Below are 24,033 nucleotides of genomic sequence, written 5' to 3' on the forward strand. Positions count from 1 at the left end.
TCACTGGATATAAGGTCAGTTTAAAAAAATCTATTATACATATCATTACTTATTACATATTATATATTTAATATATTATATATAGTTATGTATTATATATATTAGCAAGTCAGAAAATGAAATTAAGATAATAACCTTTATAGAATCACCAAAACATCAAATATATAATAACCTTACAAAATATTCAAAATTTTATTGAAAAAATACAAAAATTACTAAAATTAAAAGATGTGTATAAATGAAAAGGTATGGCCTGCTCATAAATTGGATGTCTCAATATTGTTAAGGTACCCATTCTTCCAAAATTAATCTATATATGTGATGTAATATCCATTGAAATCCCTACTTTTTATGGTGGAGTAACTGAAAAAATAATCATTCTAAAATGCATATGAAAATGCCAAGAACATAGAATTACAGTGACAATTTTGAATAAGAAGAACAAAATTAGAAGACATATACCACCAGATGCCAAGGTTTACTATCAACCTGTTTTCACTAAAAATATTTGGTATTCAACAGAACAATGAGTCAGAATAGATAATCTAGAAATAGACTCCCTCACATAATCTGACCATCTGACTTATCACAAGGGTACCCAAGGGGGAGGGGAAAAGATGGTCTTTTCAACAAATGATGTTGAATAAATTGTGTATTTGCATGGAAAATATTAAATTGACCTCTACTCCACACCATATAAAAATATCAGATGGATTGTAGCCTAAAACTGAAAAGTAAAACAGTAGCTATGCAGAAGTAAATGTAGGAAAATATCCTATGACTTTGGGTTAGGAAAATATTTCTTAAACTAGGCACAAAAAAGCAGTGATCATAAAAGAAAAGATTGTTGAATTATTCATCAAAGTTAAAGACTTCTGTCCATCAAAAGACAACATTTAGAGAGTGAAAAGGCAAGATGCTGATGAGTAGATATTTGTAATACAAATATCTAAAAAATACCTTGTACCCAGAATATATAAAGAATCCTACAAATAAACAGAAAGAGTTATCAATAAAAATGGGCAAAAGTCTTGAACAGGCACTTCTCAAAAAAGGATATTCCAAAAGCCAATAAACACCTAAAAGGGGACTCAACATCAGTAGAGAGTAAGGAAATGATATTAAACCTATAGTGAGATACCACTACACACTGGAACCAGGCTTTGGCACCTTAGCAGTTCATGGAAACTGCTCTAGTAAAGGTGCCCTGTATCATCTCCATCCCCTAACCTGATGGACACCTTTCAGTTCTTACGTCACTTGAACCTGCTGACCTTACTCCTCTTCTACCTTCTAAGGCAGGGAAGGGTGACGGGGTTTAGGTGTGGTGAGGGTTTGAAGGTAGATACGAGCAGCCAAAAAAGTTGACATCAAGTCATGTAGACTGTTTGACAATAGAGTTTCTCAAGGATAGTATTTCAAGGTCAGACCCTTAAACTTTCCAATCAGAAAGTGGTACATTTTGTCCAAAGTAGACACATCTCCTGGTAATAGTTAATAAATTTCACTATTATAATTCAATCAGAAATAGTCATTTCAACCACAATGTCAAATTATTCATTTTAAAATGGGAGACAGCTCACATCAGTCACCCAATATCCCCTTCCCAATATTAAAGACTTATCCTAGCATTGTGGGAGAAGTATTTGATTTTCTTTCCTTCAGTTTCCACTGAAGTGTAGCTCTACATGCCTTGTCCTTTTCAGATGTTAGGTCCACGGTCTCTTAGGGCCTTCCAGTACCAGGGTCACAGCCTCTGGGTTCCCATTTTGACTCCAGGACTCTCTTAGTATTTCCAGAACTTCCAAGCTTTTATACATGGACTTTGGAGTTCTTGGCTGTTTCCCTCTCTATACTCCATCACACAGTGTTCTGTGGGGCTGTACACAGACCTTTACACCACTGTGATCTTTCCTTTGGTGCCATGCTGAAAGTGGAACTTGTCTCTGAAGCTTGTAAGTCTTCTGGTCTATAACCTGGACACAAGTTCCAGATATTCTCGGATATGTTTTTCATCTACCTGAAATTTCTATTACCTCCTCCAAATGAAACTGAGAGGGTGCGGGGGGGGGTCCTGAAGTGCTGGAAAACTTCTTTGGAATCTAGGTGGTACCAAGACCAGTTTCCATGCTCTTAGATCCATGACCACTCCTGCCCTGCCAAGGTATATCCAGCACCTAGGGTAATTCCTGGGCTATCACAGGTGTCTAGTAAATTAGCTTCACAAGAAAAATAGGTTTTTCATGTTTATATAAATATTACATGCTCATTGGAAAGAAAAACTGAGAAATACAGAAAAGCAGAGAGAGGTAAAACAAACAAAAAACACTGGATTCTGCAACAAATCTAAAACAACTGTCATTAACTTTTTGGAGACTATCCCTTCATTCATGGCTATCAAAAGTTCACACAAATACATAGTTTCATACCATACATACTGCATTTACATTTTTCTATTTTCCTAGTTTTCCCCCCCCACTTATATCACTGCTTCTCCTTTTCTCCCTCCCTTCAAGGTAACCAATATTAACAGCCTGATGTATATTCTTCCATACTTGTTTCCATGCTCATCTAATCACATGCACACATATATGCATACATAAATGCATGTGACCATTACTTTAACAAAAATGAAATCTTGTACATATACATCTCTGTAATAAAGCAAATACTTATCAAAAAATTGTGGAAATACCTTGAAGTCAACTAGTGTAGCTATAACTCATTTAAAAAATTACTCTCATACGTTTCCATGGTATGGCTATATCACAATTTATTCACCCATTCCCCTATTAATTGGCATTCACTTTGTCTCCAGTTGGGTTTCTTCTTTGTCTCTACAAACAATACTTTAATAAACATCCTTATTTATACATATGCTTTTGCACTGATGCTATTATTTCTGTGGGGCAGATTCCCCAAAAGTGAGACCGCTGGGTCAAAGTGCTTTTAAAATTTTACTTAATTAAAAAAATATATACCGCTGGATTGCTGGTGGAAATATAAGTTGATATAACCATTTGGTAAGAGTATATGGTTTGCCAAACTCCACTAGCAAAAGATCTCTTAATTTTTGCCAACTCCATGAAGTGGAAGTAACATATCATTGGTTGTTTCAATTTGCGTTTCCCTGAGTATTGTTTATTTAGGTTCATAATATTTTCATAGGTTAATGCATTTGGAGTTGTTCTTCTATGAAGAGCCATCTAGTCCAGATGGATTAAAACTTCAATGTAAAAAATAAAATTATCAGAATATTAGAAACAAATTTAGGAGACTATATATAACCTGGGGATTGCTAAAAGAGTAAATAAAGAATATAAAAAGGAAAAGATGTAAATATTTTACTATGAAAAATTAAAGACTTAAAAATCTTTTACTACATAAAAAAATACAAATACTAGGTTAAGAAAAACATTTGCAACACATATGTCAAATGATTAATATCTCAAATATATTAAGAGCACCTCCAGATTTATAAGAAATATAAACCAATAAGAAAACCAACAAAAAAAAGGCAATTCATCAAAGATAATTTGTTAAATGAATAAAATATGAAATTTGGATGAAGGCTTTCATTTGCCCTTTTTATTATGAATTTTCTTATAACTTCTAAGATTTAATATGACCAATTGCTTTTCTACATTCTTATATTTATGGAGTGTGTACTTTCTGGCAAATTGCTCCTGAACATTTTCCCACATTCATAAAATATACAGTTTATAAGATTCTTGTCATATCTGGATGATAATTTTCTGTCCTCTATATTAATTGAGCTTCTCTCTTATGTATTCTTTGATGTACAGTAAGGCTTGAGCTACTCCTAAAGGCTTTTCCACACTCACTACATTTATAGGGTTTTTCTCCAGTGTGCATCCTCAGATGTACAGTGAAGTCTGAGTTAGTTCTGAAGGCTTTTCCACATTCTTCACATCTATAGGGCCTCTCCCCAGTATGAATTCTCTGATGTAGAGTTAGCTGTGATAGAGTAATACAACCTTTCCCACATTCCTTACATGTATAGGGCTTTTCTCCAGTATGTGTTCTCCAATGCACTGTAAGGTATGAACCTCTCCTGAAGGCTTTTCCACAGACATCACATTTATAGGGTTTCTCTCCACTATGGATTTTCTGATGTTCTGTGACGTGTACCATCTGGCTAAATGCTTTGCCACAGTCATTACATTTAAATGGTTTCTCCCCGGTATGTGTCCTTTGGTGGGTATTAAAGCCTGAGTTACTTGTGAAAACCTTCCCACACTCATTACATTTATAGGGTTTTTCTCCAGTATGCCTTCTTTGATGCACAGTAAGCTGTGATGTATTAGTGAAAGCTTTCTCACATTCATTACACTTATATGGTTTTTCTCCAGTATGGGTTCTTTGATGTACAATAAGGTATGACTTAGTTCTGAAGGATTTTCCACAATCATAGCAGTTGTAGGGTTTCACACCAGTATGAATTTTCTGGTGCTCCTTGAGATTTACCATCTTGGTAAATGCCCTCTCACAGTCAGTACATTTATATGGTTTCTCTCCAGTATGAATCCTCTGATGTACAGTTAAGTGTGATTTTATTCTGAAAGATTCCCCACATTCATTACAGAGATAAGGTTTCTCCTCTGTATGAATTCGCTGATGTATAATTAGAGATGAAGAACGCATGAAGGCCTTTCCACATTCATTACATTTATAAGGTTTCTCTCCTGTATGCATTCTGTGGTGTACAGTAAGGCATGAATAATTGATGAATGCTTTCCCACATTCGTTACATTTATAGGGTTTTTCTCCTGTATGAATCCTCTGATGTTCTGTGAAATTTGCTATACGATTGAATGCTTTCCCACATTCATTACATTCATAGGGTTTTTCCCCAGTATGAGTTCTTATATGTACAATAAGGCTTGAATTACTTCTATAGGCTTTTCCACACTCATTACATCTAAAGGGTTTCTCTCCAGTATGAATTCTCTGATGAACATTAAAGATTGTGGTATTCTTGAAAGATTTCCCACACTCAATGCATTTATATGGTTTCTCTTCAGTATGGGTCTTCTGATGTACACTAAGATATGACTTATTCCTAAAGGCTTTCCCACAATCATTACATTTGTAGGGTTTTTCTCCATTGTGAGTTTCCTGATGTCTTGCAAGTTTTGATTTATCACCAAAAGCTTTCCCACATTCACTACATTTATAGGGCTTCTCTCCAGTTTGCATTCTCTGGTGTTGATTAAGGCGGGCACACTGGCTGAAAGATTTTCCACAGACATTGCACTGATAAGGTTTCTCCTTAGTATGAATTCTCTGATGCACCATAAGGGATGAAGAAGCAATGAAGGCCTTTCCACATTCATTACATTTATAGGGCTTTTCTCCAGTGTGAATTTTTTTATGTTGACTAAGATATGAAGGCTGGCTGAACATTTTCCCACATTCATTACATTCATAAGGTTTTTCTTTAGTGTGAGTTCTCTGATGTTGAATGAGTAATGACCTATAACGGAAGGCCTTTTCACATGTACTACATTTATAGGGTTTTTCTTTATTATTGTTTTTTTTCTCTAAAGTGAGTTCTGAAGCAGGGCTTATGACTTTGTTGCCTTCTGTATCCTTGCACATTTTCTTCCCCAGATGGGTATCTGTAATCAAATCTAAATTCTCTGTAAAATTTTCCTCATGTGTTTGGTATTTGCTGTGGGGCTCTTCTGTGATAACTCCTGGTTCTGGAAAAAGAACAGATCCAAATCTAAAGCCTTTTTGAAGAGTGGGAATTTTCTTGTGTTTAACTATTCTTTGACTCAAATGACTTTCTTGACTATCTTGCAATCTCAATATCCTGTCACTCCATTTCCATAATCCTCCCATTTTGGTGTCCCATAGACCATTCTCAATGAGTTTCTCTACTACGGTCTCCTGTGACAAACATTCTTCAGAAATATTCTCTGTTGGTAGAGCATTCTTGGTTGTAGGTTTGGTCTCCAACTCTGGGAGGAAAAAAGAGAGAAATCAAATGACTTCTATTTCCTAGATTGAGGACATCACACTAAACAGGAAAACAAAAGGGAAGCTTGAATTGATAATGAATATATGTTTTTAACTGCTTGCAAATTGCCCTTTTTTCTAGGAAGGAGGAGATTGCGTTAAGGAAGGCTGATTGAGCAAAGAACCAAAGCAGTAAATTCAAGTAGTTTTTATCCTATTAAAAAAAATTCATTTGTGGTAACCCTTCTACAATCCAAGTTTCTCAAATATTTCCTCCTTTTCTCATTCGTTTTAGAGTCAAATTCTTTAGAGAGCATTCTTCCTAAATTGTAACTACTTCCTTGCTTTCCACTTACTCCACAAACCAGACATTCACCCTAAATAATACTTTCTACTTGTTCTCATTATTTGTTCACTACTTTTTAAAAATTTATTTTATTTTATTTATTTTTGGCTGCATTGGGTCTTTGCTGATGTGCACGGGTTTTCTCTAGTTGCGGCGAGTGGGAGCTACTCTTCGTTGCAGTTTGCAGGCTTCTCACTGCGGTGGCTTCTCTTGTTGCGGAGCATGGGCTCTGGGTGCATGGGTTTCAGTAGTTGTGGCACGTGGGCTCAACAGTTGTGGCTCACGGACTCTAGAGCGCAGGCTCAGTAGTTGTGGTGCACAGGCTTAGTTGTTCTGTGGCATGTGGGATCTTCCAGGACCAAGGCTTGAACCTGTGTCCCCTGCTTTGGCAGGCGGATCCTTAACCACTGTGCCACCAGGGAAGCCCTGTTCAGTAGCTTTTTTGTGAAGACTTTCTCAAATTTCCCTGTCAGAATAGCTTTTTCAAGTCTTTATATGTACCTTTTTTTTCTTTTGATTTAGTAAATTATTTTTTATTTAACAAAATTTATTTATTTATATTGAAGTATAGTTGATTTACAATGTTGTTAATTACTGCTGTACAGCAAAGTGATTCAGTTATACATTTACATATATATATATACACACATTCCTTTTAAAAAATATCCTTTTCTATATGTAACTTTTTATAGAACATTTGTGGAAGAAGACACTTTGAGTTTTCAGAAAGTAGGTTGAACAAGTTAGTCAAAATTAATACAGTTGTGAATATTACAAATAGTGATAATTACTATTATCAAGGGTAGTTTTGCAACCTTTTTACGGGTCTTTAGAACATTTCTGACAGTTTCAAAATTTTCTTAAACAATTATACTGGGGGGTGGTGGTCTAACAATTTGTTTGTATATGTGAACTTAATATTTTACTTTTTAAAACACTTTTAAACTTCTTATAAGTTTCTAATTTATTTCCAGGTAATCATATCTAAATGTTTTTTAAAAATTGAACCAAAATCTTCTGGGGTTAGTAAAATGGCTTTATGACTTTAAAACTCAAGGTAAGCCAGAACTTTCAATGGATTCACAGGGCTAGACAAAGATTTGAATTCAGGGCCACCAAAAAAGAAAACTCTAGAACCCAAGGACTAAAACCCAGCTCATTTAAATGTCCAATTCAATTAAGGTGACAGGAATTTTTTTTAGGCAAAAAGAAAAATGGAGAGAATATAACACCAGCAGATCTGAATAAAGGAGAATATTAAAGGGCATTCTTTAAGTAGAAGAAAAATAATCCTAGGTAAAAGTTCAGAAATGAAGAAAAGAATGAAGAGAAAGAGAAGGGAAACATCGGTAAATCTGAATGAATATTGACTGCATACAAATTAATAATGAGATTTGACATATATAGAATTAAAATACATAACTTCAATAATGTATAATTGAGGTTAAACTGAATAAGCTGTTCAAGATTCTTGTACTGTTTGGGAAAATCTGTAACCACTAAACAAATAACTTAAAAATTTATAATTAACAACTGATTACAAGGGGAATAGAAAAATAAAAGATGATAAATCAAAAGGAAGGCATGAATGGGAAGAAAATGAATATAGAAAAGGCAAGATACTCTCACAGTTAGAGGGTAGATTTAAACATTATATAATTGTATTATGTACAAATGGATTAAAAACTCCAGAAGAAACAGATTGTCGGATTAGTTAAAATAAAAATTAACAAAATACAATTATAAGAGAAATAAAATACAAAGATACATAAAAGATGACAGTAAGCAGATAAAAAAAGATATATCATATATACAATAAAAAGAATGATGCTATAGTAATATTAGTATCAGGCAAAATAGACTTCAGGGCAAAAACAATTAACAAAGATAAAGAAGACACTTCATAATGATAAAATATCCAATTTACCAGAAAGATATAACAATTCTAACTTTGTTTTTACCTAAGAACACAGCTTCAAAATACATAAAGCAAAAATTAAAAAACTAAGACACAGACAGATCTATACTCACAGTGGGAGACTTAAAAAAAATATTTCTCAGTAACTGATAGAATAAGCTGACAATCAGCAAGAAGATAGATTTCAGCAACATAATTAACAAACCTGACATATCTAGAACAGCACTCAGTACCTATATACTACACATTTTTCCAAGTGCACACAGAATATTTACAAAAATTGGCCAGGTGGCAAAGCAAATTTCAAGAAACCTGCAAAGACTGAAATCATACAGAGAATGTTTTCTGACCACAGTAGAACTTAAAATAAGATTATTAGAAAATCCCCATATGGTACAAAATTAAGGAAAATACCTCCAAATAACCTGAGGGCCAAAGACATCACAATGGAAATGATCAAATACTTTGAACTCAATAATTATGAAGGTGTTACATAAAAAAAGTATGGCAGGGCTTCCCTGGTGGCCCAGTGGTTGAGAGTCCACCTGCCGATGCAGGGGACACGGGTTCGTGCCCCGGTCCGGGAAGATTCCACATGCCGCAGAGCGGCTGGGCCCGTGAGCCATGGCCGCTGAGCCTGCGCGTCCAGAGCCTGTGCTCCGCAACGGGAGAGGCCACAACAGTGAGAGGCCCGCGTACCGCAAAAAAAAAAAAAAAAAAAACAGTATGGTAGCCTTGACAGCCTTAAATACATTAGCAAAAAAGAATGGCTAAAATCAATGTGTCCAACTCAAGAAGTCAGAAAAGATCAGCAAATTAAACCCTAAGAAGGTAAAAATAATGAAAGAGAAGAAAGTAATGAAACAGAAATCAAAGACACAGTAGCAAGGATTAAAATTTATTTTTTAAAATCCAAATAAGATTGATAAATCCTAGCAAGACTGTTTAAGATAAAAGAGAGAAGACAAAAAATTTAGTACCAGGAATGAAAAAGGAGACATCCCTTCAGATCCAAATAGTCATTTAAAAGATAAACAGAGGATAGTATGCCCCTAAATTTAAATTTTATATTAAGTAGATCAATTCCTAGACAAACACAACTTATTAAACTGAAACAAAAGAAATAGAAAATATGAATAGTCCTACAACTACAAAAGTAATAGAAGCTGTAATTAAACACCTTCCTCAATAAACTTTAGGCCAACATGGTTTCCCTGGTGAATTCCATGATATTTCTAACTTCCTCTCTCTCACAACTCTTTTTCTTTTTAAAATATTTATTTACTTACTTATTTGGTTGCACTGGGTCTTAGTTGCGGCATGCATGTGGGCTCTAGTTCCCTGACCAGGGATCGAACCCGGGCCCCCTGCGTTGGGAACGTACTGTCTTATCCACTGTGCCACCAGGGAAGTCCCTCACAGCTCTTTCTTGTCCTCACTGTAAGCTGATGGCCTTGCTTTGTATTTTATTGAGAATAAAGAAGCTATCATCATAGTATGTCTCAATCTTCTCACCACCAGTTGACCTATATCTGCTCCCATCTTCTCCATCCTGCCTAGTGTTACTGCAGAAGAGGTGGCCTCCCTGCCTATCAAGGGTAAATCTCCTTTTCCATTCGTGATTTTATCCCTTTTCACTTTCTCAGACACTTTAGTTCTTCAGTGACCCTACCTTTGTCTTGCAACATCAATTTCTCCCTCTCCACTGGAACATCATTCCTACCAGCACTTAAGCACGTCAGAAAAGCTTCCATCTCAAAAATAAAAGTTTTCTTTTTTTATTCCTTCTTTCTTCCAGCCACTGCCCCATTTCTCCTTCCCTCTTCATATGGAGGGGGGCTTTCTCTAGAGAGCCATCGAAACTATCTCCAATGTCTACCTTTCACTCACTCTCTAAAAATACATATATAATATCAGATATAAAAATAATATATGTAACACATGTGCAAGTTATGGATGGCATCACAATAAAATATGCAAATGATCTAGAATCCATTATTCCTTTCCATCTCCACCATCACCCTGATCAAAGTTACTGTAGTCTCTTGCCTAGACTATTTTTTAAGTTTTTTAACTAAAAAAATGTTTTTTGGCTGTGTTGGGTATTTGTTGTGGCGTGGGCTTTCTCTAGTTGCAGCGAGTGGGGGCCACTCTTCGTTGCGGTGCGCGGGCTTCTCATTGTGGTGGCTTCTCTTGTTGCGGAGCACAGGCTCTAGGCGTGCAGGCTTCAGTAGTTGTGGCACATGGCTCAGTAGTTGTGGCTCACAGGCTTAGTTGCTCCACGGCATGTGGGATCTTCCTGGACCAGGGCTTGAACCCGTGTCCCCTGCATTGGCAGGTGGATTCATAACCACTGCGCCTCCAGGGACATCCCTGCCTAGGCTATTTTAACTACCCCTTTACTATTACCTGCTTTATGCCCTTAAGTTCAATTTCCATCAACAGGGTTATTTCCCAAAGATCCTTGATTAAAACCTTTCAGTGCCTTCACACTCACTTTGATTAAAATCCACTCGCCTTACCATGGTCCACAGAGTCCTAAATAGGCAGTCTACTGTCTATCTTATTCTGTACCAGTCTCCCTCTCCTTATGCTTCAGTCAGGCAGCTTCCTCAGATTTCTAGAACTCAGTACATTACGTTCTGCTGCCTGGAATGCTCTTCTTCTCCTCTTGCCTTGGCTGGCTTCTTCTGACTCTTCAAGTGTCACCTCCTCAGAAGCCTTCCCCGACCACACTATCTGAAGGAGGCACCCTCATCCCCATCCAAGTTACTCTTTCGTATCCTCATGGCTAAGTTATTATGACCATTATTTAGCGTGCTTTTGTTTATTTACTTGTCAATTATCTATTTCTTAAAATTTAATCTTCATGAGAGAAGGGACCTGGTCCATCTTACTGCTGTAGACATAGTACTTAACTCAGTTCACAGTATACAGATAAGTATTAAATATTGATTGTTTAATATTAATAGATATTGGTTAAATAGATAAATACTGTATTTTGATTCTCAACTGATTTACTGTTTGTATTCTCAATTAGTTAAGATTCTGGAGGACAGTAGGAGGGTTCCTCTGAAGTTTCAGCAGGCATGCAAGTGAAGAAAGTTAAATAATTAGTCAATGGGTTTAGCTTAAAAGAAATCAGTGGTGATCCTTAAGAAAGCACTTTCAAGAAAGTTAATGAAGGAAGGGATATCAAATAATGGTTAAACAAATGAGAAAAGTGTAAGGTTAAATGGAGAAGACAGACTGAAAGGGATATTTTATGCATGTTTGAAGGAAGGAACAATTATGAAAATCATGTTCCCAAGAAAGTAAAGTAGGATGTGATGGGAACTAGAAGTAGAGGGCAGAGATGGCAGGAGAGGGAAAAGGAGAGGGAAACAGAGGGAGAGAGGGAGGGAAGGCAGGAGGGAGGGAGGGAGGGAGGTGTAGGGAGAGAGGAAGAGAGGGGGAGATTCTTTTCCTTTGAGATAGCTTTGAGCAAAGATACCTCCCAAAATATTTCAGATGTTCTGCTCCATCCATGACCTACTGACTTCAAAGAAATCCCATCCTCCTGGTTCTTATTAACTCACCTGAATAGGGGGTTTTTGAAGTTTCTCTCACTACCACCCATGGTCCTTTTCCATCCTCCAAATGAGATATCATGTCTGGTTTGGAAACTGCAAGCCCTGTTCAGAGAAAAATGAATAGGATTTGATTGTGCCTGTGAGCAAGAACTAGGGCCAAATTCAGTCTCAGCTCCTGATCTTCTGTGCAGAGTGGTTACTACAAGAAGTTTTAGGGGTGCACTGTCCAATGCAGCTGACAATAGCCACCTACGGATATTTAATTCTGAATTTAAGTTAGTTAAAATTGTATAAAATTTAAAATTCAGTTCTTCAGTTGCACTAGCCACATTTCAAATTCTCAACAGCCACAGTGTAGAGCCTGCTACACTGGAAAGCACAAATACAAAACATTCCCATCACAGGAGAACACTCTACTGTACAGCAGTGTTGTAGAGAATTACCAAGGTACCTCAAAGAAGCTCAATATGGTGATCCCAGGTTTGGGGATAACCTCAGTTTAGAAAGAAAATAGACATATTTGTTCCTTTCTTTCTAGAGGCACTGATAAGTCTTATGGAAGTGACTAGAAAAAACAGTCCTAAATAGGAGGGACTGTCAATAATCTCCAAGATTCCAATGAAATATGTATTTCTTACTCTACAATGGGCGAACCACTAAGAGCAAGAGATAGCATAACTCCCAACAATATGCCCCTAAGATTATGAGATTTTAATGCTTAAATTCTAACCCAAAATTCAGTTAAGTACTTTAGAGGGTCTGTATCTTCAGTAAACCTGGTCCAGTGGGCAGATACATAAACCTGGAGGTTACCCTTACCCAAGGAGACAAGATTCCTATAATTCTCTAGCATCACATCCTTGTGCAGCTTCCTCTGTGTAGGGTCCATCAGCCTCCACTCTTCCAATGTGAAGTCTATAGCCACATCTTTAAATGTCACTGATTCCTAAAATAAATACAGAGATCACTCAGGGACTGTACAGTTAGACCTATTAGGCAGATTAATACATACAAAACTGGGGAAGAAAACTAGAAAACTAGTAGTTTCCAGCCAAATCATCTTTCCTCCCTCAAAATCCTGCCTTATGTATAATATCAACTCTTTTTCAGTTCTATTCTATGAAATATGGCTTAATAAAAGACACAGTTTATCATTCAGATTGTAGATACAGAATATTATAAGCTATCTATCTGAGAAAGAAAAATAAGAAATTGTGGGACTTTGGGGAGCTTCTCTGGTCAGGATATAAAATATATGTATATATGCTTGTAAAAAAAATCAAAGGATGAGCCACAAAATTGTTTTAATGGTTGGTTATCTATTGGAGGAAGGGGGAAACAGAGTGAAGAGGACTGGAATAGAAGCTAGATTCCCTTGAATATTTCTTGTTTTTTAGATTTGACTTTTGAACCATGTAAATATATTATTATAAAAGAAAAACTAAATAAAAAAGCAATTTCTAAATATTAAAAGTAAAATGAAACCAGCTGGTAGAATACACATTCATCAGAGAGGAACTATTTTGAGTATCTTTAAAACATAGTAATTTTTCTGTATATCTCTTGTGAGATATATCCTGACGAGAAAAAGAACTGTAAAAAACTAAACAACACATTTTCAGTAACTAACCATTATTGTTGGTGGCAGTGATGGAAATGTTATTTTGTAACTGTTGCATGTGTAGTGTTGGATAAAGCAAATCAGTATTGATATCACTGAGAACTAATAAATTTGACATGGGAGAAAGAAGATATAAATGTAATATCAATGAGATTATGTACAATGAGATTATGTACAATCCAAAATTGCATGGGAAATATCGGTATACACTCATGAAGTATTTTAAGGAAAACAGGCCACATACTTCCTATCTCCGTCCATTCAATAGGTCTAGAAACAATAACCAAAAAGGTACCATTATGCAGGCTAGACCGTGGCCCCTACAGATTACTTTCTGCTACAAAAAACCAGGGCTTGGAACTTTCTGTCAAAATAAAAAGCAAGGGGGCTTCCCTGGTGGCGCAGTGGTTGAGAGTCAACCTGCCGATGCAGGGGACACGGGTTCGTGCCCCGGTCCGGGAAGATCCCACATGCCGTGGAGCGGCTGGGCCAGTGAGCCATGGCCGCTGAGCGTGCGCATCCGGAGCCTGTGCTCCGCAACGGGAGAGGCCACAGCAGTGAGAGGCCCATATACCGCAAAAAATAAAAAAAATTTTTAAAGCAAGAAAACTATCAAAGACTAGTACTAGGATCACGTCTGAGACTTGCGAGACAACTTCAAGAGGCTCTCACTGGCCAAAGATGGGACAATTTGAACATCCATAAGAACAATAACTGTAGTGGGCTTCAAAAATATCTAATACATTTAAAATTATGATTTCACTATAAAACTCTAAGGATACTCATTGATCATCTTTGGAGAATGCCTGGAAACTGGTAAATAAAGAGAAAGAATTAACCCTTTGCCCTTCTTTTCCTATGCAAAATACATATCGTTTGCACAGTAATAAAATGTAATCAGATGGTTTATGAGGGGAGGTTTCTCTTTATGGAAGTACTCCAGCTAATATGTGAACATGGAATGAAAAAATTAGAATATCACCACTTTGCTACCTCTAATGAATTAAAGGATTATCAGTGGCTGCTAACACACCAAAGAGGCATTATGTAGCTTCTGGTAGTAGATACCAGAAATATGAAATACCAATGCCAAAAAATTTTTTAAAAATCAAAATCTGAATCTGATCAAGCCTCTAGATTTAACTAACAATATAAAGGAAATACAGGAGACAGAAGTGTATGTTAAAAAAAACCCATGGGGATGCAATAAATAAAATCCATATTGTGACAAATTCTAAATCAATGCTGTCCAACAAATATAATGCAAGTCACAAATGGAATTTTAAATTTTCTAGTAGTCACATTAAAAAAAAAAAAAAAAAGAAACAGGTGAAATTAGTTTTAATAATATATTTTAGTTAGTCTAATATGTACAAAATATAATTTCAACATGCAATCAATGCAAAAATCATTTATGAGATAATTTACATTATTTTTTGTATTAAGTCTTTGAAATATGATGTGTATTTTAAGTTAACAGTACATCTCAACTTGAACTAGTCACATTTCAGGTACTCAACAGCTACATGTGGCTAGTGGCTCCTGTATTGGACATCACAGCTCTAAAATACAAATGACTTGGTTTCTTCAATAAATGATTACAAAGGGAAAAAAAGAGGGGGGGGAACCTCTAGATCAAAAGTGACCTAAGAGACAATATCAGCTAATATGACTCAACTGGGGAAACAAATACCAAATTAATATGTGATAATATTAAGGCTTACTGTTCATTTTTTAGCTGTAATTATGGTATTATACTTAAAACTAAAAAAATCTGTTATAGATACATAATGAAATATTTATAGATGAGATTATATAATGTCTTGGATTTGCTTCAACATAACCAGTGAGGGAGGGTAGTATTACAGATGAAATATGATTGCCATGGGTGTTAAGTGTTGAAGGTTCAATGGGATTCATCAAACTACTCTCTCTACTTTTGTGTAAGTATGGTTCATATTATTTGTCAGGTACTGATATGAAGGCTTTTAATGTAATGATTGAATCCTCACAATAAGGAAGCTGCTATTTACAGATAAGGAAAGTGAGGCATCGAGAGGTTAGGTGCCTTGCCTAAGTTCACAGAAGACACAAAGTCTCGATTCAAATCCAGGCAGTTTGGTTCCAAAATTCAAACTCATAAGCACTATACTCTATGATCTGGTAAATTAAGAACCTACTTAGCTGACTAATCAGGCAAAGGTCTCAAGTTAGACTGTACTTGGCTAAGGTATGCTCTGTATCGGAAGAAACAGATTTCCTCTGGAGTGTTTTTCTGCCATACAGATATGTATGCTTATCAAATTGTTTAAATCTTTTTATTTATTAGGACCTCAAAGTTTGTGAAGCATGTTTTATACAATTCTACTAATAATAAAACATGGCTAATGTGAGAGATAATGACAGTTCATAAACTGTTAATATTGTTAATCACTTCACACATAACTCAAATTACAATGAACTTACTGCGTTTGTTTTCTTTTCCCATCTGGAGCTAAGCCCCAGGAAAAATCTAAGAAGGCCCTCAGCTCTCACCTCTGGCTACCTTGAGGCTCTGCAAGCAAGAAGTGAAGTATGTGATACAGGATACTTTATCATTAGGAATTATAATGTGACCATCTGTCAAATTAGGGCTGCTACCACTGAGAGAAATAAAATCTGTCAAAATGATGCTACCAGCCCTGGTGTTACCACACCTAATGAGCCAGATGGTTCTTAAGGTGAACTTGCAATGTGCTGGAACATTAAGAATTAGTGCAGTAAAAGAGGTGCCGTCTCTTCATTCCCCTTAGATACAATGCCAAGTATTACCTTTACCAATTCTTGTTCTTCTGCCTGAAGGTGAAGATCTTCATTTGGCTGGGGAACTTCAGGACTCTAAGGGGATACAGGATAAAATCACTCAGTGACAGGCTGCCTATTACCTACAACAGTCTCAGCAAGCACCACCAGTCCACTGTGGATGCGGTGTATATGAGATCACCTCTCTTACTGTATTATTCAGGGATGAAATTAAGGTCCCATAGCAACATCCAAACATAATCTTCTTTCACCTCATTTGAGACAATGACACACACAAGACTGAGAAAGATACAACTGCCTAATTTTTTTTTTTTTTTTTTTTTTGCGGTACGTGGGCCTCTCACTGTTGTGGCCTCTCCCATCGCGGAGCACAGGCTCCGGATGCGCAGGCTCAGCGGCCATGGCTCACGGGCCCAGCCGCTCCGCGGCATGTGGGATCTTCCCGGACCGGGACATGAACCCGCGTCCCCTGCATCGGCAGGCGGACTCTCAACCACTGCGCCACCAGGGAAGCCCAACTGCCTAATTTTTAAAGGAGACTTTTAACAAATAACCTATCAAAACAAAAATAAACTTATAATAAGGGGTCTTAGATGCTACATAATTCTTTTTCCTATGAGGATGAAATCTGTTTCTCAGAAATAATCTACCTTGCTCAAGAATAACATTCAAAACCTACTAACACCATCTGTTTTCTACAACTGAAAGATCATGTCTGGGGGTTGGGGGGGCCTGTCTCAGTACTCTTTCAGAGAATATTTCAGGGACCTCTCACAACATTGCTTTCTTCCAAATCTTAGACACTATATGCCTATAAAGACCTGATTTCATAAATGAAATGAAATTTTACTCTACCTTCTAGTAGTACTTACTGATTTTAGATTTTTAAAAGTTATGGGTAACAGAACTATTAAATTTCATTGAGAAAAATGTTATCTTAGTTCTTCCTTTCAAGTTCTTACCTTAGAAAGTACAAATATTCAGGGGACTTCCCTGGTGGTGCAGTGGTTGAGAGTCCGCCTGCTGATGCAGGGGACACGGGTTCATGCCCCGGTCTGGGAAGATCCCACATGCCGCGGAGCGGCTGGGCCCGTGAGCCACGGCCGCTGAGCCTGCGCGTCCGGAGCCTGTGCTCCGCAACGGGAGAGGCCACAACAGTGAGAGGCCCGCATACCGCAAAAAAAAAAAAAAAAAAGAATCCACCTGCCAATGCAGGGAACACAGGTTCGAGCCCTGGTCCAGGAAGATCCCCCATGCCGCGGAGGAACTAAGCCGGTGCGCCACAACTACTGAGCCTTCGCTCTAGAGCCCGCAAGCCACAACTACTGAAGCCAGCGGGCTTAGAGCCGGTGCTCCGCAACAAGAGAAGCCACTGCAATGAGAAGCCCACGCACCACAACGAAGAGTAGCCCCCAATCGCTGCAACTACAGAAAGCTCGTGCACAGCAACGAAGACCCGACGCAGCCAAAAATAAATGTTAATTTTTAAAAAAAAGTACAAATATTCAGCTTCCAAAAAATTCAGGATGATGTGAACCTCAACCTCTGATAATTAGAGATGTGTTTGATCTGGCCTATACTAGACAAATACTTTAGATCTACTGATAAAGTGAAACATTTTGGCTTTCATTTATCTTTTCAAGGGTATGTCTTAAGAACTATTTACATGTTTTATATTCTTGCTACAAAAAATAAAAGATCACTACTACAAGTTATTATGGATAATTTCTGTAACAAATTATATTTGTTGGTACTACCTTTCTTCTGAATCTCCTATTTCAAAAAGTCACTTCTAAAACACAGCTTTAATCACATTAATACCCACCTCAAACACATCCAAACACACACACATACATATATACACTTAAATGTCTTCAGGGAAACATGAAAAGATTCAACTTAATTATCTAAATTCCAGTCCTATCTTTCACAAATTTCCATCCTGAATCACTGGCTCACTCACTGTTCTCTGCCTCAGAGCACTGTTCTCTTGCCTTCTCACCTGAAGTACCCTCACAAATAATTTACAACAATTTAAATCCCACTTGTAATTGGGTACCAGCTTAAATCTAACCATCCTCATGAGCTTTCCATAACCGATTCACCCCATACTAATATCCCATTTCTTTCCTTACAAAAGCACTCAGCAGCTTTATCATACTGCTCAGTAACTATCATTCACCTAAATAAATTATGTAACTATTTCTTTTGTATGCCTTACCTCAGTGAGACTGTAAGCACCCTACAGCCAAGCACTGTGTCTTAAACATCTTCTTTCTCTCCATGTCATCTATTAAGCTTGATCACTTCTTAATGGGTAGAAAAGAGGAGAACACTAAGAGTGGGCACAAGGGGAATGGTCCCTATGAATTAAGGGTGTGTGTATGTACGCACATGTATTGTTTTGTTCAAAATTTCCTAAACAAAATTTTCCAATTGGAAAATATTCCATTCTACTACCCCATAAATAACTGAAATTTCCTGGGAACAATACAAAGTTAACGTCATAAGTAAATTTTCCAGACTGCCTATCATATCTAAAGATAGCACAGATTTTTTCTGCAAGATTACGTGTCTTGATACTTGTTTCAATATGCATACTGAATCTTCCTATATAGATTACAAGCTTTACTATGATGAACCAAATTTTCATGGATCAAACAACTTGATTCAGTTACCAAAGAGAGTGTGGGTGAGGTCAAGTCACACGACTTCAGGAAAAGTAGTCGTGCTCTCAAAGCAGGACAACAGGTCAGAAGCAGAGGAAACCCCAACTTACCAGAGGTCCAACTGAAAAAACCACAGCAGCCATAATCTCTTCCTCTGGGCTCGCCTCTCTGGAAAGAGTGGAGTCCTGCAAAGACATATCTAAGAAAGAGAAATAAGCCATGAAAAACAATCCTGCCTTGGAAATCTCAGACTTACCAAGTTGAAACGTTGACATTACAAATAAGTATGACCTTTCTAAAGAACACAAGATTAACCTGCGCGATCGGCGAGGAAATATGATTCTTACCAGTGTAGAGCTTGAGATTTTAATACCAAGAAATGTAGTTACAGTTGGCAGATCAGACATTGTACAAGGAACTTTGAAACTACTTTCTCACTTGACCGTCACGTCACCCAATAGAAACTAATTCCCGTTCCACCGGGGAGGAAACCGAGGCTTAGGAAAACTAGACTACTGATATTTTACCCAAGCTGTGTAGGGTCCCAGATCAGTCTAGTTCCAGGCCACGCCTGCCCCACTACCTCAACTTGCTGGGAAAGAAAACAATTCCATCTTCCCTTGCCACAACCACCGCCTCCTCTAACAGTGGAATAATCCAGTAATCTCTTTCTTCCCGTCCTTCCTCGCAAGAGTGAACTCACTAAAACTTCCACAGGCCTCTGCTCCATGTAAAGAGAACACCACAACTCCAAACTTAAAAGATATTAGAAGTCTTGTACATGCCTCTCTCAATCTCATATTCAAATAGCTCTTTATCTATCTTTTCTATATCAGGCAAACCCAAATAGAAAGGAAGTAGGGATAACAATAATGATATAAGAGAAAGTGGAATCCGATGCACAAAGCACTGAGCAGTAGTTCTTTTATACTGAAAATAGTTATATGCCTAATAAAGGCTTTACACTGTGGAGAAACAGGGTGGCAGAGATCTTGTTCAGATACCCCAGGCATTGATTCTGCCTTCTGTCTTTGGTTAAAGTTACGGCCTTGCTGATGCTGAGTTTGGTTTGAAAACAAGAGCCTGAGGTTAGTAAACATTCTCTTAACAAGTGCACGGTTGCAGAATGATGCTGCAAGGCATATAAAGGGCAGTGGCACAGTGAGAAATGAGCTTCCCAAACCTTGTGAAATTCTACTCTTTAATAAGAGTTTCTTAGACAGTTTGACATTCTTACTACCCAGTAGAGCTTTTGGGACCCAAAGGAATCTAGGCTGAATTATGCTGAATCTGTCCCTGCCTTATATGTACAATTTGCCTCCATTAAGAATCCACATCCGGCCCAGTGGGGAAAAAAAGAAAAAAAGAATCCACATCCAAGAGCTCTGTGCTCAAAAGTATAAAGACCAGTGGCATCAACACCACCAGAGAGCTTGTGACACATGCAAGACCTCAGGCGCAACTCCAGAAACTACCGAATCAGAATCAGCCGTTTGTTAAGATCTCTAGGTGATTCATATGCACACATTGAAGTTTAAGACACACTGATCTAAAATAGATCATTCCAATAAATTGGACAACCTAGAAGAAATGGATAAATTCCTAGAAACAGACAACCTACCAAGCCTGAATCATGAAGAAACAGAAAACCTAACAGACTGATCACTAGTACGGAGACTGAATCAGTAATCAAAACTCTCCCAATGAACAAAAGTCCAGGACCATATGGCTTCACTGGTGAATTCTACCAAATGTTTAAAAAATACCAATCCTGCTCACACTCTTCCAAAAAATAGAAGAGAACACTTCCAGACTCATTTTATGAAGCCAGCATTACCCTGATACCAAAACCAAGCAAGGGTACTACAAGAAAAGAAAATTATAGGCCAATATCCTTGATGAACACTGACACAAAAATCCTCAAAAAATATTAGCAAACTGAATTCAACAATGCATTAAAAGGATCATGTACCATGATCAAGCGGGATCTATTTCAGGGATGCAAGGATGGTTCAACATCTGCAAATCAACAAATGTGACACACCACATTAACACCATGCAGGATAAGAATAATATGATCCTCTCAACAGGGGTAGAAAAAGCATTTGACAAAATTCAACATCATTTATGATAAAAACTCTCAACAAAGTGGGTACAGAGGATATGTACCTCAACATAATATATGTTATGGGAAGCCCACATATTATTGGAAATTCTAGACAGAGCAATTAGGCGAGAAAAAGAAATAAAATGCAACCAAATCAGAAAGGAAGAATTAAAATTGTCACTATTTGCAGATGACATGATTTTATATATAGGAGCCCCTAACAGATCCTGCCAAAAACTGTAGGAATTAGTGAACAAACGCAGTAAAGTTGGAGGATATAAAATCAATATACAAAATCTGCTGTGCTGCTATACACTAATAATGAACTATCACAGAGAGAAATTAAGAAATCAATCTCATTTACAATTGCTTAAAAAAAGAATAAAATACCTAGGAATAAATATAACCACAGAAGTGATTAGCTGGTATACATTGAAAACTTAAAGACATTAAGTGGAAAGATATTCCATGCTCATAGATTCGAAGAACTAATGTTGTTTAAATGTCCATACTACTCAAAGCAATCTACAAATTTGATCCAGTATGATTAAAATTTGCAAGGCATTTTTCACAGAAGTAGAACAAGTAATTCTAAAATTTGAATAGAACCACAAAAGACCCCAAATTGTCAAGGTAATTCTGAGAAATAAGAACAAGGCTGGAGGCATCATGCTCCCTGATTTCAAACTATATTACAAAGCTAGAGTAATCAAAACAGTAATGGTATTGGAAAAAGAAGACACAGATCAATAGAACAGAATAGAGTACAGAAATAAACCCACACATAAATTTACAACAAAGGAGCCAGGAATATACAATGGGGAAAGAACTGTCTCTTCAATAAATGGTGTTGGGGACACTGGACAGCGACCTGCAAAAGAATGAAACTGGACCCCTAACTTACACCATACACGAAGATTAACTCCAAATGGATTAAGTAATTGAATATAAGGTCTGAAACCATAAAACTCCTAGAAGAAAACATAGGCAGTAAACTCCCTGACACCGATCTTGGAGATGACTTCTCAGGCACCAGAAGCAAAAATAAACAAGTGGGACATCAAACTAAAGCTTCTGCACAGCAAAGGGAAGTCCAGAAAATGAAAAGGCAACCTATAGAACAAGAGAAAATATTTGCAACTCATATATCTGATAAGGGGTTAATACCCAAAACATAAAAAGAACTCATACAACTTAACAGCAAAAAAGCAAACAATCTGATGTAAAAAATGGGCAGGGATGAATAGATATTTTTCCAAAGAGGACATACAGATGGCTAACAGGTACATGAACAGGTGCTCAACATCACTAATCATCAGGGAAATGAAAATCAAAACCACAATATCACCTCACACCTGTCAGTATGGCTATTATCAAAGAGACAATACATAACAAGTGTTGGCAAAAACATGGAGCAAAGAGGACACTCTGCACCACTGGTGGGAATGTAAACTGGTGCAGTCATTATGGAAAACAGTATGGAGATTACTCCAAAAATTAAAAATATAACCACCATATTTTCCAGCAATTCCACTTCTGGGCATTTATCAGAAGGAATAGAAAACACTAACTCCCAAAGGTATCTGCACCCCCTGTTACTGCAGCATCATTTACAACAGCCAAGCCGTGGAAGCCACCTAAGTGTCCACTGATGCACGAATGCATAAACAAAAAGCGGCACGTGTCCACAGTGGAATATTAGCCACAAATAAGGAGGAAATCCTGCCGTTGTGACAACATGGGTGGACCTTGAGGGCATTATGCTAGGTGAAGCAAGTCACAGAAATAACGTGCAATCTCACTTATATGTGGAACCTAAAAACAAAACACCCGAGACTCATAGAGACAGACTGGTGGTTGGGAGGAGGTGGGAAAATGGGTGAAGGTGGTCAAAAGGTACAAACTTCCAGGTATAAAATAAGCCAGTCCTGGGACTATAATGCACAGCACGGTGACTAGAATTAACAATATTGTGCTGCGGGAATTCCCTGGCGGTCCAGTGGTTCGGACTGGGAGCTTTCACTGCCCTGGCCGGGGTTGGATTCCCTGGTCGGGGAGCTGAGGTCCTGCAAGCCGCGCGGTTCAGCCCAAAAAACTAAAAAAAACCCCCAAACTCCCCAAACTGTGTTGCATATTTGGAAGCTGAGCCGGCAGGAAAGGCTGCCTCCATTTCCCAAAGGCAGGAGAGGGGGGCACCAGTCAGAGCGCCGCTATCGAACCCCAGTCCCTCCGCTCGGGTGCAGAGCCCAGGATGGAAGTTCTCCCTGCTCCAGCCCGCCTGCTTCCCGCACCGCCCTTCTCGGCCCATTGGGGCCCCCTCCTCCCTCAGTGCAGGCGCGCCCCCGGGAACAGGGGAAGGTCTAGTGGCGCGCCCACCCTGCGCGGTCCCACGACGCAGCGCTGCCAGGCCGCAGCCTTCTGAGGGAGGTCGGCCCCAGGGGCCTCTGGGGTGGGCGGGTCAGCTCGGGGGCTGGGGCTCCGCCGGGAGCGGCCCCGCCCCGGACGCCGCCGGGAGGCGAGCGCCGAGCGCCGAGGGAGGGGCGGCGGGGCCCCGGCTGGTCGCCCGGGTCGATGAGTACCTGGCGGCCGCCTGAGGACAGGGCGCTCGCAGAGCAGTGCGGGAACTCTTCCAGCAATGGCGTCGGCGGCCAGGCGGCCGCGGACGGCAGTGCGCCTGCGCAGCCGGCGGGGACCACGGCGCCCAGAATCCTCCGCGCCGCCACTCTGCTCTTTCGTCGCCTCTGTGCCTGGGTCTTTGAATTGGCATCGTTGACAGTTCGTGGACCTAAAAAGTTCTTTCAGGTTGAGAGGCCACGACTGTGTGTCAAGCACTAGCACTAGCGACACAGAAGAATGACACAGCCCTTGCCTCGCAACACTTCCGTGTGACTAAAGAAAGAAAGCCATTGAGAGAACAGAGAATCTCCTGCAACTAATTAAAGCCCCAGACGCTGGGGTCCGGGGGAGTTGCGTGTCCAGGCTTCTGCCTCTCATTCAACTTCTTGACAGAAAG

The 24,033-nt window shown here is 38.4% G+C and overlaps 1 protein-coding gene across 4 annotated transcripts; it reads right to left on the minus strand.

Moving 5' to 3' along the window:
* On the minus strand, positions 1-23,694 carry ZNF624 (zinc finger protein 624). Of its 4 annotated transcripts, none has more exons than XM_032616903.1 (6): positions 23,600-23,694; positions 19,024-19,112; positions 16,254-16,319; positions 12,641-12,767; positions 11,828-11,923; positions 1-5,987 (listed from the first exon to the last, which is right to left on the minus strand). In XM_032616903.1, exons 2-6 carry the CDS (start codon positions 19,108-19,110, stop codon positions 3,763-3,765), a joined length of 2,601 nt encoding a protein of 866 aa, XP_032472794.1. In that variant the 5' UTR covers positions 19,111-19,112; positions 23,600-23,694; the 3' UTR covers positions 1-3,762. The 4 variants fall into 4 exon arrangements, with proteins under 4 accessions (XP_032472794.1, XP_032472796.1, XP_032472793.1 ...); XM_032616905.1 differs by lacking the exon at positions 23,600-23,694 and adding an exon at positions 15,909-15,996 and having other exon boundaries at positions 19,024-19,734; XM_032616902.1 differs by lacking the exon at positions 23,600-23,694 and having other exon boundaries at positions 19,024-19,734.
* Positions 23,695-24,033: the final 339 nt, after the last annotated feature.

Source organism: Phocoena sinus, chromosome 20 (genome assembly GCF_008692025.1).
Source record: "Phocoena sinus isolate mPhoSin1 chromosome 20, mPhoSin1.pri, whole genome shotgun sequence".
NCBI lineage: Eukaryota > Metazoa > Chordata > Mammalia > Artiodactyla > Phocoenidae > Phocoena > Phocoena sinus.